The sequence below is a fragment of the Strix aluco genome, chromosome 6, assembly GCF_031877795.1.
Source record: "Strix aluco isolate bStrAlu1 chromosome 6, bStrAlu1.hap1, whole genome shotgun sequence".
Lineage (NCBI taxonomy): Eukaryota > Metazoa > Chordata > Aves > Strigiformes > Strigidae > Strix > Strix aluco.
Genome location: NC_133936.1, coordinates 38,307,325 through 38,320,073, shown reverse-complemented (window position 1 = coordinate 38,320,073; position 12,749 = coordinate 38,307,325). Strand labels below are relative to the sequence as shown.

General features: G+C 45.6%; 1 protein-coding gene across 26 annotated transcripts in view; it reads right to left on the bottom strand.

Annotated features, from left to right (window-relative positions):
* MAP2 (microtubule associated protein 2) overlaps positions 1 to 12,749 on the bottom strand; it is a 242,021-nt gene that overhangs the window by 70,216 nt on the left and 159,056 nt on the right. For 25 of the 26 annotated variants that reach the window (XM_074829675.1, XM_074829674.1, XM_074829688.1 and 22 more), the window contains one exon: positions 1,979 to 2,264. The exons of the other annotated variant lie outside the window; for it this stretch is intronic. In XM_074829675.1, the coding sequence (XP_074685776.1) occupies positions 1,979 to 2,240 (262 nt within the window). In that variant the 5' untranslated portion in view covers positions 2,241 to 2,264. The remainder of the gene's footprint in view (positions 1 to 1,978; positions 2,265 to 12,749) is intronic. 26 annotated transcript variants of the gene reach the window in all.

Sequence of the window (12,749 nt, the reverse complement as noted above, 5' to 3'; positions counted from 1 at the left end):
TATCACTACAGTAAGTTGCCACCAGGTTTCTCCTTCAAAAAGAGAAAAATGATTAAACGTGTATCTTAAGTATCCTAAGCTGGTTTACACTGCATTAATTAAACATGGGCTTAGCCAGTATTTAATCGTGAGTGCGGAGTGCACAAGTTTCCAGAGAGCTAGGAATTCATGCATGAAGGCAAGCAGTTTTAGGGACTTTTCTAGTGTTCAAGGACAAAGATGCCATGAGATAAGATATATTAAGACTCCCAAACAAAAACTGTATGTATTGACAATAAGTCCCCACACCAGAGATCCTGCAATCTAAGCAGACAGTGAGAAAAAAGCAGGGGAGGAGGAAATGAGGCCACAAAGTGGTGATCGAAGCAAACTTCACCCAGATCAAGAGTAGTCTTGTTACCTTGGCAAGTGTGTGTCCCCAGTCCCACTGCCTGCCCTAGATTATGGTACCTCATTTTTTTCTTGTTCTGCTGTTGCCTCAAAAAGCAACGTGAAATTACACTACTGCAATGCTTGCTGATGGGCAGCAGTGGGTTCCTGCCTCCTCTCACCCATTAGCTGCAAACTCCTCAATTAAATGTTCAGGTCTCTCAGACACTGACCACCACTCAGAACCTGAGCTTGAGAGAGCCTGAGAAGAGCATTTCTCTCCTCCCTTTCTAAGGAGAGGAAACTGCTCTTCATCCTATAAAGTTATTCCCACTTCTTCATGTATACAGGTGGGACTTGTCCAAGACTGAAAAATCTGTGGCAAAGATGAGAAATGCACTCAGTCTCCCCACAGCCCACATCAGGCTTTAAGAACTGCAGCATCTTACCTGTGTGATTCCTGCACAACTGCTCCTGCTTATTTGCTGGCTAAGCATAGCACAAAGTTGGGTTACAGCAGAGAGACAAGAACTTGTTATCATCCCCCCAAACAATCGTCGACAGTGTGTTTACCTGAATGCTTACACAAAATTTCTTTTACCTTTGGCTTTCAAATTTTGGCTATCCACAAGAAGAGATTCATACTAAATGCATTTACTTTTAGCAGAGAGATCTATTTCCAGCACAATTGCTTATAAAATGACTATAGGGTCCAAGAGCCTTAAAATTCTCCAGCTGCTAAGCAATTATGGATGGCATCTCCAAATGTTGTCAACAGCCAACAAACATTGCTAGAAAGATTTCTTTAGCATGCATGGATGGATGCATCAAGGGCAGTTGTGTCTGTACAAGAGAAATTCCTCTTGCACTGTGCATTTGGGGTTTAAAGTGGGAAATCTGCACAGACAGAATTAGCATTTACTTCTAAAACAGGAAACTTGCTTTGAATATTTCATTCTGACACAGTCACACATTTTTTCTACCCGAATAACAAGCTGAATCCTAATATAGTTTACAAATAGACAAAGTCCCAGAGAGTATCCAGTGAAATATGCCTGGGCAAGGGTGAATAAATGCTGATGCTGCATTGTAGTATTCCTGCTCAGATTGAGCAACACATTATTCTGCAAATGGTGGTTTCAAGAAGGTGTTGTTACTCATGAGCAATAACAGGAGAACTCATCCTTCAGGCACACACAAATGCACGCAAGAGCAACATGAGCCATCCATGCACAACAGCTGAGTGGTTTCCTACTCCCTCCTAGCCCAGAGGAGCTGAGCAGCTGCTCTACACCAGCCTGTTCTTTCGTCCCCAGAGAGATGACCTTGTCCCATCTACCAAGACGCACTAAGGCACCGTCATGCCTTTCCTGAAGTCTTCTCCGAGCACTGCCCAGGATCCTGGGTAAGGATGCAAGCTGTGCAAACCCAGATGAAGATGCAGCCCTTGCTGTGAAGAGCTAGTGCCCTTCTAAAGCACATGTTCCCTCATGTCAGCTCCCCTGAGCCCAGGGCACACTTGGCTCCACGTAACGTTTCCACTTGGAGAAACATTATCCAGTGGCCTGCAGAGCCCCGTATTTCGTGGCGGGGCATTGAGGTGTATTACCTGCGGTCTCCCTGTCCCCCGTCGACAGCTCTCCGTTGATCCCGTTCTCTTTGGTCCGAGCATATGTCACTGGCTGCTCGTGGCTGCCCAGCCCTGGTTCCTCGTCCTCTCGGTAGGGAAATCCATTGGCACTTCTGACCAGTCCAGCACCCGCACCACCCTGTTCCTTAATTTCAGGTGAATGTGGGTGTGAAGAAGCCTCTGTTAGCTGACCCGAAGTCCAGTGCGGTGCCTTGGCTTCATCTTTCCTATCCTCCGCCATGGTTCCTTGCCTTCACCGCTTGGCCTGTAATGACATTAGCAGGAGATATCAGCTCCGAGCGGGTGACTGTGCCCCTGACCGTCAGGCAGCGACCGGGTGCAGCACAGGCACGTTACCAGCAGCACTGCCAGGGAAACTCGCGTCCGGCAGATGGGAGAGGGTTTCAATGCAGAAGAGTCTCTGCTTGTCTGTCCTGGGCATGAGTGAACTGCTTTAAAACCAAAACAAGCCACAAGTGGTAAAAATTATGGATCAAGTCCTCCCTGACTCTCATATGCCTTGCAATTATTAGCACCAGTTTCTTGAAGGCTGCCCTTCCGTTAGTCTGATTTTAACTCATTAATTACAGTTAAATGTTGACCCACTTAACGAGAAGTGAATCAGTCATCATAACGCAAGGACATCTTCCCAGGGTGATAAAGGGAAGAACGCCACAACTGCTAAAAGAAGTAAAGCTGCTATTGCAATTTTCATTGCAGTCGCAAAGAGTGGGTGCTCTTCAGGCACAGAACCGCAGGGTGATCCGTCCTCCGTGGCACGTGCAATCTGCTGCTAGCCATGACAGAAACCACGTTTGAGAACATCCACTGGGTTCCTGAACATATGTGCTACTTGACCCTGTTTATATCCACTCTTACTTGCTGTTTTGTGAACATTCACGCTCATTCCCTTTTGTCCAAAACAGCCCCTGGGGAACAGTTGTTTCTCACACAAGCATTTGCATTCTCTTATGACTATCAGTATTTATACATAAACAAAACTAATCATTATTTGCTACTTCACACGTATTTCACTCCTGTTAATTAGCTCTCATTTGTCCAAGCCAGGAAAAGAAGCCACTGCACAAGCTGTAGGCTTTGGCTACTCCTCACAGAAAAATGTAGTAGTAGATCCTCCATATGTAAGCCTAGGAAGACAATATATTGTAATTATCAATGATAAGGTAACCTCTGGGGGCAGGGGTGGGGGGTGGGGGAGAAAGGCTTGACCTGAGCTATCTACTTCCAAGTGAAAACCAGCAGGACTTTTCTAAAAGCACTTGCCACCTTTTTTTTTCCTGGGAGAAAAAAAAAAAAACCACCTAAAAGAAAAAGCTGAATGCAGTCAACCAGCCACGTATCACAGAGGTTGAGTGGTCTAGAAAGGAAGGCACAAAACTGGATGGTGCATATATTCTGCAGACATTTAACAAAAACCAAACAAACCAACCAGAAAAAAAAAAAACCACTAGTTTCCACAGAGTCAGGTCAGTTTGCAGAAAACCTCTAAACATGAGAAAAAGCTAGTGTTATGTGTTAGCTAATCATTCACAATTGACAACTCGACCCCTTTCTGATCAGATATTATAATTTAACAATACTGTCTTTCAGAGCTACTTTAAATTAAAGACATCATGGTGAATCATGAAAATTAGATTTCATTAACAATAAATATGTGACTCAAACTGTAGTTCCACCCCAAAAAGGACTAATAACTCTTTTGCCTCCTGGTGAAACCATGGTGTTTTGGGAAGCACAGCTCTATTTGCTGTTATTCTGACCCAGCACCGTTCCCAGGGGATAACCAATTGCATAAAGACTGCAGGAGCAGGTGAAACTTCAAGCCCAGCGTTTCCTCTGAGCTGTAATGAAACTGGTGGGCCAAGCAGTACCACAAAGCTCAGTGGCACTGAGACATGGCTTAATCAACCACAGAAACAGTAAACGCACTCCACATCCCTTTACCTCCCCATCCTCCTTTGCCCTCACTCATCAGTGAGCCACTCTGCATATACAGCAAGAGCCTAAATGCAGCCATCTTAAATGATACCAGAAGAGCTGAGGAGGTGGTTATGAAGGAGAGAGCCCGTGCTGGGCAAAGACCATCTCCTACATACCAAAGACATAACCCTCCGCCTCCAGGTCTGTCTACTGCATGACACTAGAGAACATTTTCTGATCAGCACCTTAACAAAACATGAGGCCACGGGACAAACATGTTCCTACATACAGGAGTGAGTAGCGCGCATCCAAAGCCATCAACATTTGGGGTCCGAGGACAGAACAGAGCCTGTTCTGGGGAAAAGAAGGAGATTTTTCTTATCTATATCCCCTGAGAAAGCTCACGAAAAAAAAGAAAAAATAAAACCCCAAACCCTAACTCATGGCTTTCCCCACCAATCCAGTGCAATTTGAACCTGACAGCGAGCCTCAGGAGCAGTGTGAACCTGCCCATCAGCTTCAGCAGTTCAGCCCCTGGGTCACCCCCAAGAGCAGCCCAGAGCCTCGGCAGGGAGAGGGAGAGTTACACAAGACCGGAGTGTGGGGAACGCGGTTCTGAAAATCACTGAGATGAACATAATGGTTATAGCCCACTGCTGCAGTTTGGAGGCTATTATCCCTGAAGTGCCCTTCCCTGTTCCAGGCAGCCACTCCCTGCTTCACTGGAAGCTCTTGAGGAAGGATATTCACATCCTTACAATGGACTGTGTCACAGAAGTCCTCTGTGAAAGTAACAGGAGTGCTTTTATCTTTAAAAATAAATACAGTGGGCAGGCTTCAATGAGAGCTGTGTGTATCTGGAGGCAGAATTTGGCTCAGTATTTATAAAAGATGGTTACAGAGAGAAACATGGATGAATTCATTCTTGACTGTTATTCATCAAGTGCTCTCAGAGTTTATAATGGTAGTAGAAACACAGCGAGTGAGTCACACAATGCATCTTTGTACTCAGCAATTCAGCAATGACTATCTGCTGTATGGCGTGATTCATCCACAGCTCAGGTTCAGATCCAGAATACACAGGTGTGCTTTTTACCATCAGGTTAGTTGTTTTTCTGTCATTTCATTAGCACACCACGAAATTAATCAGGTAATTTAAATATTGACACAGAAATACCAAATACTGTGCCAGAATTTAAATAGTGTTAGGTATATAAAAAGAAGAAACGTGGAATAGTTTGAACAATCTAGGGAAAACAGTGCTTCAGGGAAGCAAAAAGTTCCTCTTTCCACTAAGATTTTCTTATTCTTTGCATAAACTACAATGAAGGCTTTCAAAAATATCAGAAAAGGTGGCACAGCCGGTCCTCTAAACTGTCATGTTGCCTTAGTTAAAAATGAATTTGAATATTTATAAGCCTTTCTTCCCTATCTATTATAGCAGAACCTCATTATCAGAGAATTTGCAGCAGCGATCTTACTAGTATGTTCTCACTCTTTATCTCCTCCATCAGCTGAAGTTCGTGACAGCGAGACGGTGACCGAGGCAAGCGCTGCACCGTGCAGGAAGGGCAGTGGAGCTCATGGGCTGTATCAGCCTTGGCTGCACCAACACCCCAGCACAGCCCCTTACTCCAAAGCCTTCCTGGTGACAGCACGCCAGTATGCCACGGGGCACAAGTACGAGCCTCGGCGTAGGTTGCGTTAGCTACACGGCACGGGACTGTGGAAACACTCCTCCCTCAGTATGTTCACAGAATCACAGAATCATCTAGGCTGGAAGGGACCTTGAAGATCATCTAGTCCAACCGCCAACCCAACACTGACAGCTCCCAACTACGCCACATCCCTCGCGCTATGTCAACCCGCCTCTTGAACACCTCCAGGGATGGGGACTCCACCACCTCCCTGGGCAGCCCATTCCGACGCCTAACAACCCGTTCTGTAAAGAAATGCTTCCTAATATCCAGTCTAAATGTTCCCTGGTGCAACTTGAGGCCATTACCTCTTGTCCTGTCGCTTGTTACTTGGTTAAAGAGACTCATCCCCAGCTCTCTGCAACCTCCCTTCAGATAGTTGTAGAGGGCCATGAGGTCTCCCCTCAGCCTCCTCTTCTCCAGACTAAACCCCCCCAGTTCCCTCAGCTGCTCCTCATCAGACCTGTGCTCCAGATCGTGCACCAGCTTCGTTGCCCTTCTCTGGACACACTCGAGTCATTCAATGTCCTTTTTGGAGTGAGGGGCCCAAAACTGAACACAGTCATTGAGGTGTAGCCTCACCAGTGCCGAGTACAGGGGTAAGATCCCTCCCCTGTCCCTGCTGGCCACGCTATTGCTGATACAAGCCAGGATGGCATTGGCCTTCTTGGCCACCTGGGCACACTGCTGGCTCGTGTTCAGCCAGCTGTCAATCAACACCCCCAGGTCCCTCTCTGACTGGCAGCTCTCCAGCCACTCCTCCCCAAGCCTGTAGCGCTGCTGGGGGTTGTTGTGGCCGAATGTTTGTTCCTCACCTTGAAGCCTGATCAAAGACAGCCGAGCACATCAGGGTATGGGAGCGGGGTGAGAAATGCCCCCTCCTTCCAGAAGGATCAAGCAGGTGCTGTTGTGCACCACAGACCACATCAGTGATACTGACCCACACCTGTGGGCCATGCACAGCCCTCACCAAAAGGCTTTCCTTGTCCAGACGGATATGGAGGATGCTACTGAGACCCTGGCCATTCCCTGTCCAGAGAGACCAAGCTCCAGTGGCAGCTATCAGTGGCAGGCAGCAGTGAAGAGACACTTCACAGACCTTAAATTCATGTCCTTGTAACTCAGGCAGTGCACTAGGGACAGCATTATGGATCTGCACTGGACATCCTGCCTTTTAAACTAATAACTTGTAGCAGAAATGATGGTAAAAACAAATTCCCTCATCCTTTTCAGCCATTTAGGGACTGTATAGAGACAGAAAATATTGAAATAACTTGTAATTAGCACAGAGGGACAAACCTCGTGGGGAACATGAGGTCCGACTTTGCAGTTACCTTCTCTTTCCACAGGCACTGTATGTATAATTCTTAACCCATACACTTTTTTATGTGACACCAGCTCCCACTGCTGTGGCTGGGGTGAACCAAGCCTGAATGCTTTGAACTCAACACACAAGGAATCACTCACTAATACAGCATGAGACTGTGATAGACAAAGCCCAAGAGAATGCTGATTTAAACATCCTGTCATGCTAGCTGTCCTTCTACACATTCTGTGAGTACATCTTGCAGAATCATCTTAGCATTATATTAACTCTCTTTGCATGTAAGCAGATGAATTTTCTATAAATTTCACTTTTTAAGAGAACAGAATTAGGCCAATACTTAAGGGTTTTGCAAATACCACCTTCCTGCTTCAAGCCATGTTTTTACCTATTCCCGTGTCTATGAGCCCATTCACAGTGAAATGAAGCTATCTGATTTCAGGGAAGCTAATTCATAAACTGAGAGAAACAGCTACCTGAATACATGGAGGAAGAGCTACAATTTCAGTTCAGGGGAGAGAATAACACTGGAGGTTCCTGAGAGGAGAGACAACAGACTCCTCCAGAAAAGAAAAACAAACCCTGGCAGGGGGCATGGCCAGATCCTGAGCTCAGTGGGAGGGAGAGGGGAGGAGAGGGGAAGTGCCCCTGTATGGCTCCAGGGCTAAATCCTGCTTCCCAGAGGGCTATTTAGCTCAGATGCACCACAGCACTGACTCAGCTACCCTGCTCCCAGGTCTGGAGCCAGGAGAGAGGGGGATTGCTCTGTGGAGGCAGGCTGGGGTGCAGAGGCATGCCTAGCATGACCTCAGGCACCCAGGGCTTCCAAAACTCCTGAACGAGACCGCCTTTTTATGAAATTTAAGAAATTCAGATAATTTCTTTCAGAGAAGATAAATTTATGAGGCGAGACATTCATAAAGTTTTAAAGAAAAGAGGGCACCAAGAAGTATAGAAGAAAGAAATAGTCCCCAAAATGAGTTACACTGAAAAATAAATAAATAATTAAAATCCTTCCTTCATGTAAAAAGCCCAAGCCATATACAAATACGAGTCCAATCTAACTCATACTAGCAAATAAGACAACTGCAAAAACCTTTAATTCATGTCCACATACCAACTGGCCAGTTGGGATGATGTGTCTGAATATTAAATATCAGGCATCGTGGATTAAGAGGTCCCGAGGGAATTTGACAGTAAATTTAACTTACCGACAGCTCTGTCTAGAATAGCCAAGGAAAGCAGGTAGATATCACAAGGGCAGAATAAAGGCAACAAGAGACAGAAGGTGGAAAATCTGGATGGACAAATTTCAATAACCTCCTGCCACCATCATGTGGCCGCTGCAGAAGCTGAACAGCTCCTGATGAAGAGGAATGCTTTCACTCGGAGAAATGTGAATGTGACAAAGCCCTCCAACTCTGTACCGAGTAACAAACGCTGCTTGGCCAGGCGGTACTGTAGCGTGTAGTACCCAAACCCTATTGGTGCTATTGTCTTCATGGACCCTCCACATATTTACAAAACAAGTGGGACAACTTTGGATGCCCTGAACACATGGAGAGCTTTTGCAGCACATTTCACTCCGTCATTTCAGCTAACATGCATCTTCTCTCAAAATAATTTGATTATTTTCAGATGTGAGCGGTGTGCTTCACACTGATGCTGTGAAAAGAATCACAGCAAACCGCTGTTGGATGGGGAGAAAGTCTCATGGGGGTCTGACAGGGACCACATTAGCTTCCCTCTTACTTAAAATGCCCGCGCACAGTCCAGAAGCCACTAAACAATTAACAGAAGTTACCACTTGATGCTAAATGTCTAAGTGCCATAATTCTATGTGTCATATGGTATATTATTAGACAGAATTATACAGTCTCTCAGTTGGAGCCACTCTACCTCTCAAGCCTAATAAAGGATGAACAAGGTTCTCTGGTAATTTATAACAAAAACGATTTATTTATTCCTTGTCCACTGCTTGAGTTATTAGCTTGCAGATAGATCCCTCCTTCTAGACAATACGAGCAAGACTCTTATACACTACCTTGCATGTGTTAAAAATGCAGGCAGTGTTCATCTCCTTGCACTTGTATTAGTGCTTGGCCGTTTTAAAAGGCTTTTCCATTTCCACACTGCAAACAGTTAGTCAATAGTCACATATTTTTTGTAGAAAATCCTTTTGATTACACCTTGGATTACAAAACGGATGAAAAATAACGGATGGCGTCTGGACCAGAGGCTGAACAAAGAAGGCTCACTGTGGAAAAACAAAGAAAATTTACTGCAACCTGCATCCTTGCCAGAACTGAGGATGAGGGATGGCTGCAGCCTCTGAAGCAGTCGATCAGACCTGCCACACTGGCACAGCAGGGAGAGAGCAGAGTGCCAGAGGAGTGGCTGCTCATACTCCGCACTCCTCCGCTCCTTCTTGCACAGTGTCCTGCCTCGTGGGCACAGAGATTTAAATCCCTGTCCCCTTTTCCTGCGGTTGGGCTGGGCATCAGCAGAAGCAGGCAGGTGGGAAGGGTGGGTCACCCCGCTGCAGAAGCTGAACAGCTCCTGATGAAGGGGAATGCTTTCACTTGGAGAAATGTGAATGTGACAAAGCCCTCCAACTCTGTACCGAGTAACAAACCCTGCTCGGCCAGTCGGGATGCCCAGGTGGTGCACAGGAGGGCCAAGATGCAGCACCAGCTGCAGTTCCGTTGGTAGCAAACAGGTCTGTCCTGCTGCAGAACATAGGAACAGGCAAACATATGAGAAGGAGTCTTTCAGCTGCCACTCCAGACTGACAGAGCTCTTCCTCCCTGGGGAAGGGATTCATTCATTTCTCTGGGTGGCTGGAAAGCAGAGCACACCTGAGCCAACCTGCCGTTGGATGCTCCCCTTCTGAGACACATGGTTGCCTGGAACACAGGGCTGCCCTCGCTCCCATGCCCAGGGACTGCATCAACTCACTCAAACTCCAGAAATCTAAAACCTGATGCCCTTCTCTCTTGCAATGATGAAATCACGGTAATTGCAGCTTCTGCCTGCAAAAAACCCGTCTGCCATAGAGCTCATTTCTAGCTAAGAAGCCAGAAGAATCCCTGCACACCCCTTCCTGCTCCAACACCACCCCTTTTCAAGAAGCCATTTCTATCCACAATGCTGCATTTTTACACCATTTACCATTCATCAAACACCCTCACACACACCCATCCATCACTAATCATAACTGCTTCCTGCAGGAGAGAGGAAAGGCATTTTAGCTGGTGAAGGAGATGGTAACCATAACAACAGCACCATGACAACTATAAGTGATATCTGAAACAAGAAATAAGGCAAAAACTTATTACCAATAAATTTCGTCCATGATAAGGATGGCAAAAGCACTGAAGAAGCAATACCTGTCAGTAAAGGTGCCAACACAAAGAAACACGTCTCTCTGGATTAAATTGCACGCAAGCCTTCCGCAAATTTTAAAATAAGGCACCATGACAGCCTTGTCTTCTCCTGACCAGTAAACAGAGAAGGCAGTCCCTGCTCAATCCTACCTGAGATCTCTCCTGCCTCAGGGAGCCGGAGGGGCTGAAGGATGGAAGGAGTGCTGATGGGAAGTCGGGATGCTTCCTGGCAGGCAGAAGGCTCCCAAATTTCTCAGTGTAGTCTTTTGTTTCCAGGAGACTCGCTGAAACAAGCCCTGAACAAGGACGGGATTGCTCCCAGGGGAGCACCTCAGTCAGACACACTGCATTGATTTTTCCACCAAGCACAATTTCAAATGGGCATTGCAAGCCCTCTCCGTGCACTTTAGAGAAGGCATTGCAGTTGGCAGGCTTGTTTGAAACATGAGGCTCCGCAGCCGTTAGCCAGCAACCATCCCAATGACCTGTGCCAAGGCCCTGACTTACAATCCTGGCAGAGAAAAAGATTCACCAACACTTGTGGCTACATTGGCTTTTTCACCCTCAGTGCAGGAGGCACAGAAAAAACATCATAAATAAAATAGTACTAGCTCCAAGGGTTGTATGCAGATAAAGTTATTTGGGGTGTGATCAGACAGGAAAACATTCAAGGAAGCAGCTGCACTGCGTGGCCCTCTTGGGGCTTTTCAGGGGGAACTCGGCTCACCAATTTGCTATGCAGACTGCTCAGGGTGGGCACATTGAAGTGGTCTTTCCCCACTGAAGTACTTTGTCACCCTCTGCACAGCTTCCCTCTTCTAACCTCCTTGCTTTTCAAAGCACTGCAATAATCTAACTGGAAATTAAACCTTTCTACATGGTACACAACGTGAATAAATGGAGATTTTAAACTCTATATTTAAGATTTAATGAAGGAGTGCCAGCCAAACCATGTATTTGCCATGGCTACCACAAACAGGCTACATAGCTACGCGCTTCCTTTGCTCTCAAATCACACTAATCAATACCTGTATTTGGATAGGGTCTGGTAAAGGTAGCCAATGAAAGGTTGGAGTGAAATTTTGCAGGATTCTTTTTTCCCCCCACTGACCTTGCTAAGACATATTGATTTGATGTTGCATCTCGTCTCTCAAGAGACTCCATGATGACAGCTCAGATTAGGTAGCAAGGAATGAATTAATTATGCTGATATGTTACTTGCATATTCCTCACATAAGACAGGTCTAAGCTCTTCCCAACTTCTGCAGAGCTACTCTGCATGCACGTAAGGCAAACTGGACAATTTAGCAGAGAGGTGTTACAATCTTAACTGCTAAGCAAAAACTCATACAACAAAATCTGATTTATTCAGAATAAGCACTTTAACTACAATGGTGCATCTTTTCCTCTCCACACAGATGAATTACTTTCACATCCCTTATTTCTTCCAGTTTCATCAAGTTCTCATCAAGCATGACACATTTTCACACGATCTTAACTTTACTCAGTGAGCTTTTAATTAGAAAAAAAAAAAATGCTGCCTCTACAAATGTGTCTGCATTTTTTGATTTTTCAAAGGTCTTACCTAACTTTTAAAACTAATTCCACCCCTGCTACAGTACAATCTTTGAAAATACCCAGATGCTATCTTTGGGAGCATCATCACGTCAGCTACTACAAATAGTAAAAAGCATGTCCTGGGCTAATTTCTGGCAGATTCTTCCCCATAAATGCATGCAGGAGAACCAGCCTACAGCAGAAATCCAGAACACAGCATTTGCACCACACTCCAGCTCTCTGCACCCTCTCCAGGGCCATGGACCCCAAAAAAAGGGTAGGTTCAGCAACTTTCAAGGATGGACATCCTGATCCAGCTGCCATCCCAACTCAATTTGGTCCTTCCATATGCTGAAGTAAGGGAACATAGTCAATTATTCCGCAACTGAACAAGCAACACAAAGATGCTGATGTGAAAATGAAGTATGGAAGTGATAACAGGAAAGGATCTTCAAGGCCGTGTGTTGCTCCAGTTTGTCTGGGTAAAAATTCTTGCTCATGTAAAAAGAGTTTTCTCCCCAGGTCAAAGGCAGAAGATTATTCCTATGCAGAGAGTGCTTTTAGCTTTACTTCGTAATACTCAGATACACTAGGCAGTCACGCCAGAATCACAGTGGAAGCAGAAGCATCTTATTGTCTAAGAAGGCACTGTTTATTCATGCTGAAAAAGAGCATCAAACAGAAGAAAGCTTGTTCTGAGGTCCCTCCATCCAGACTCACTTAAGCATCTTTGACTCTCAGTTTCAGTCAGAAAGGCTTAGAGACAGGGGCCCAGGAACCCATTACAGCCAACAGAAGCCAATGCTTTTAATTGCAGCACAAAACATCTAACTGTAAATAAATAA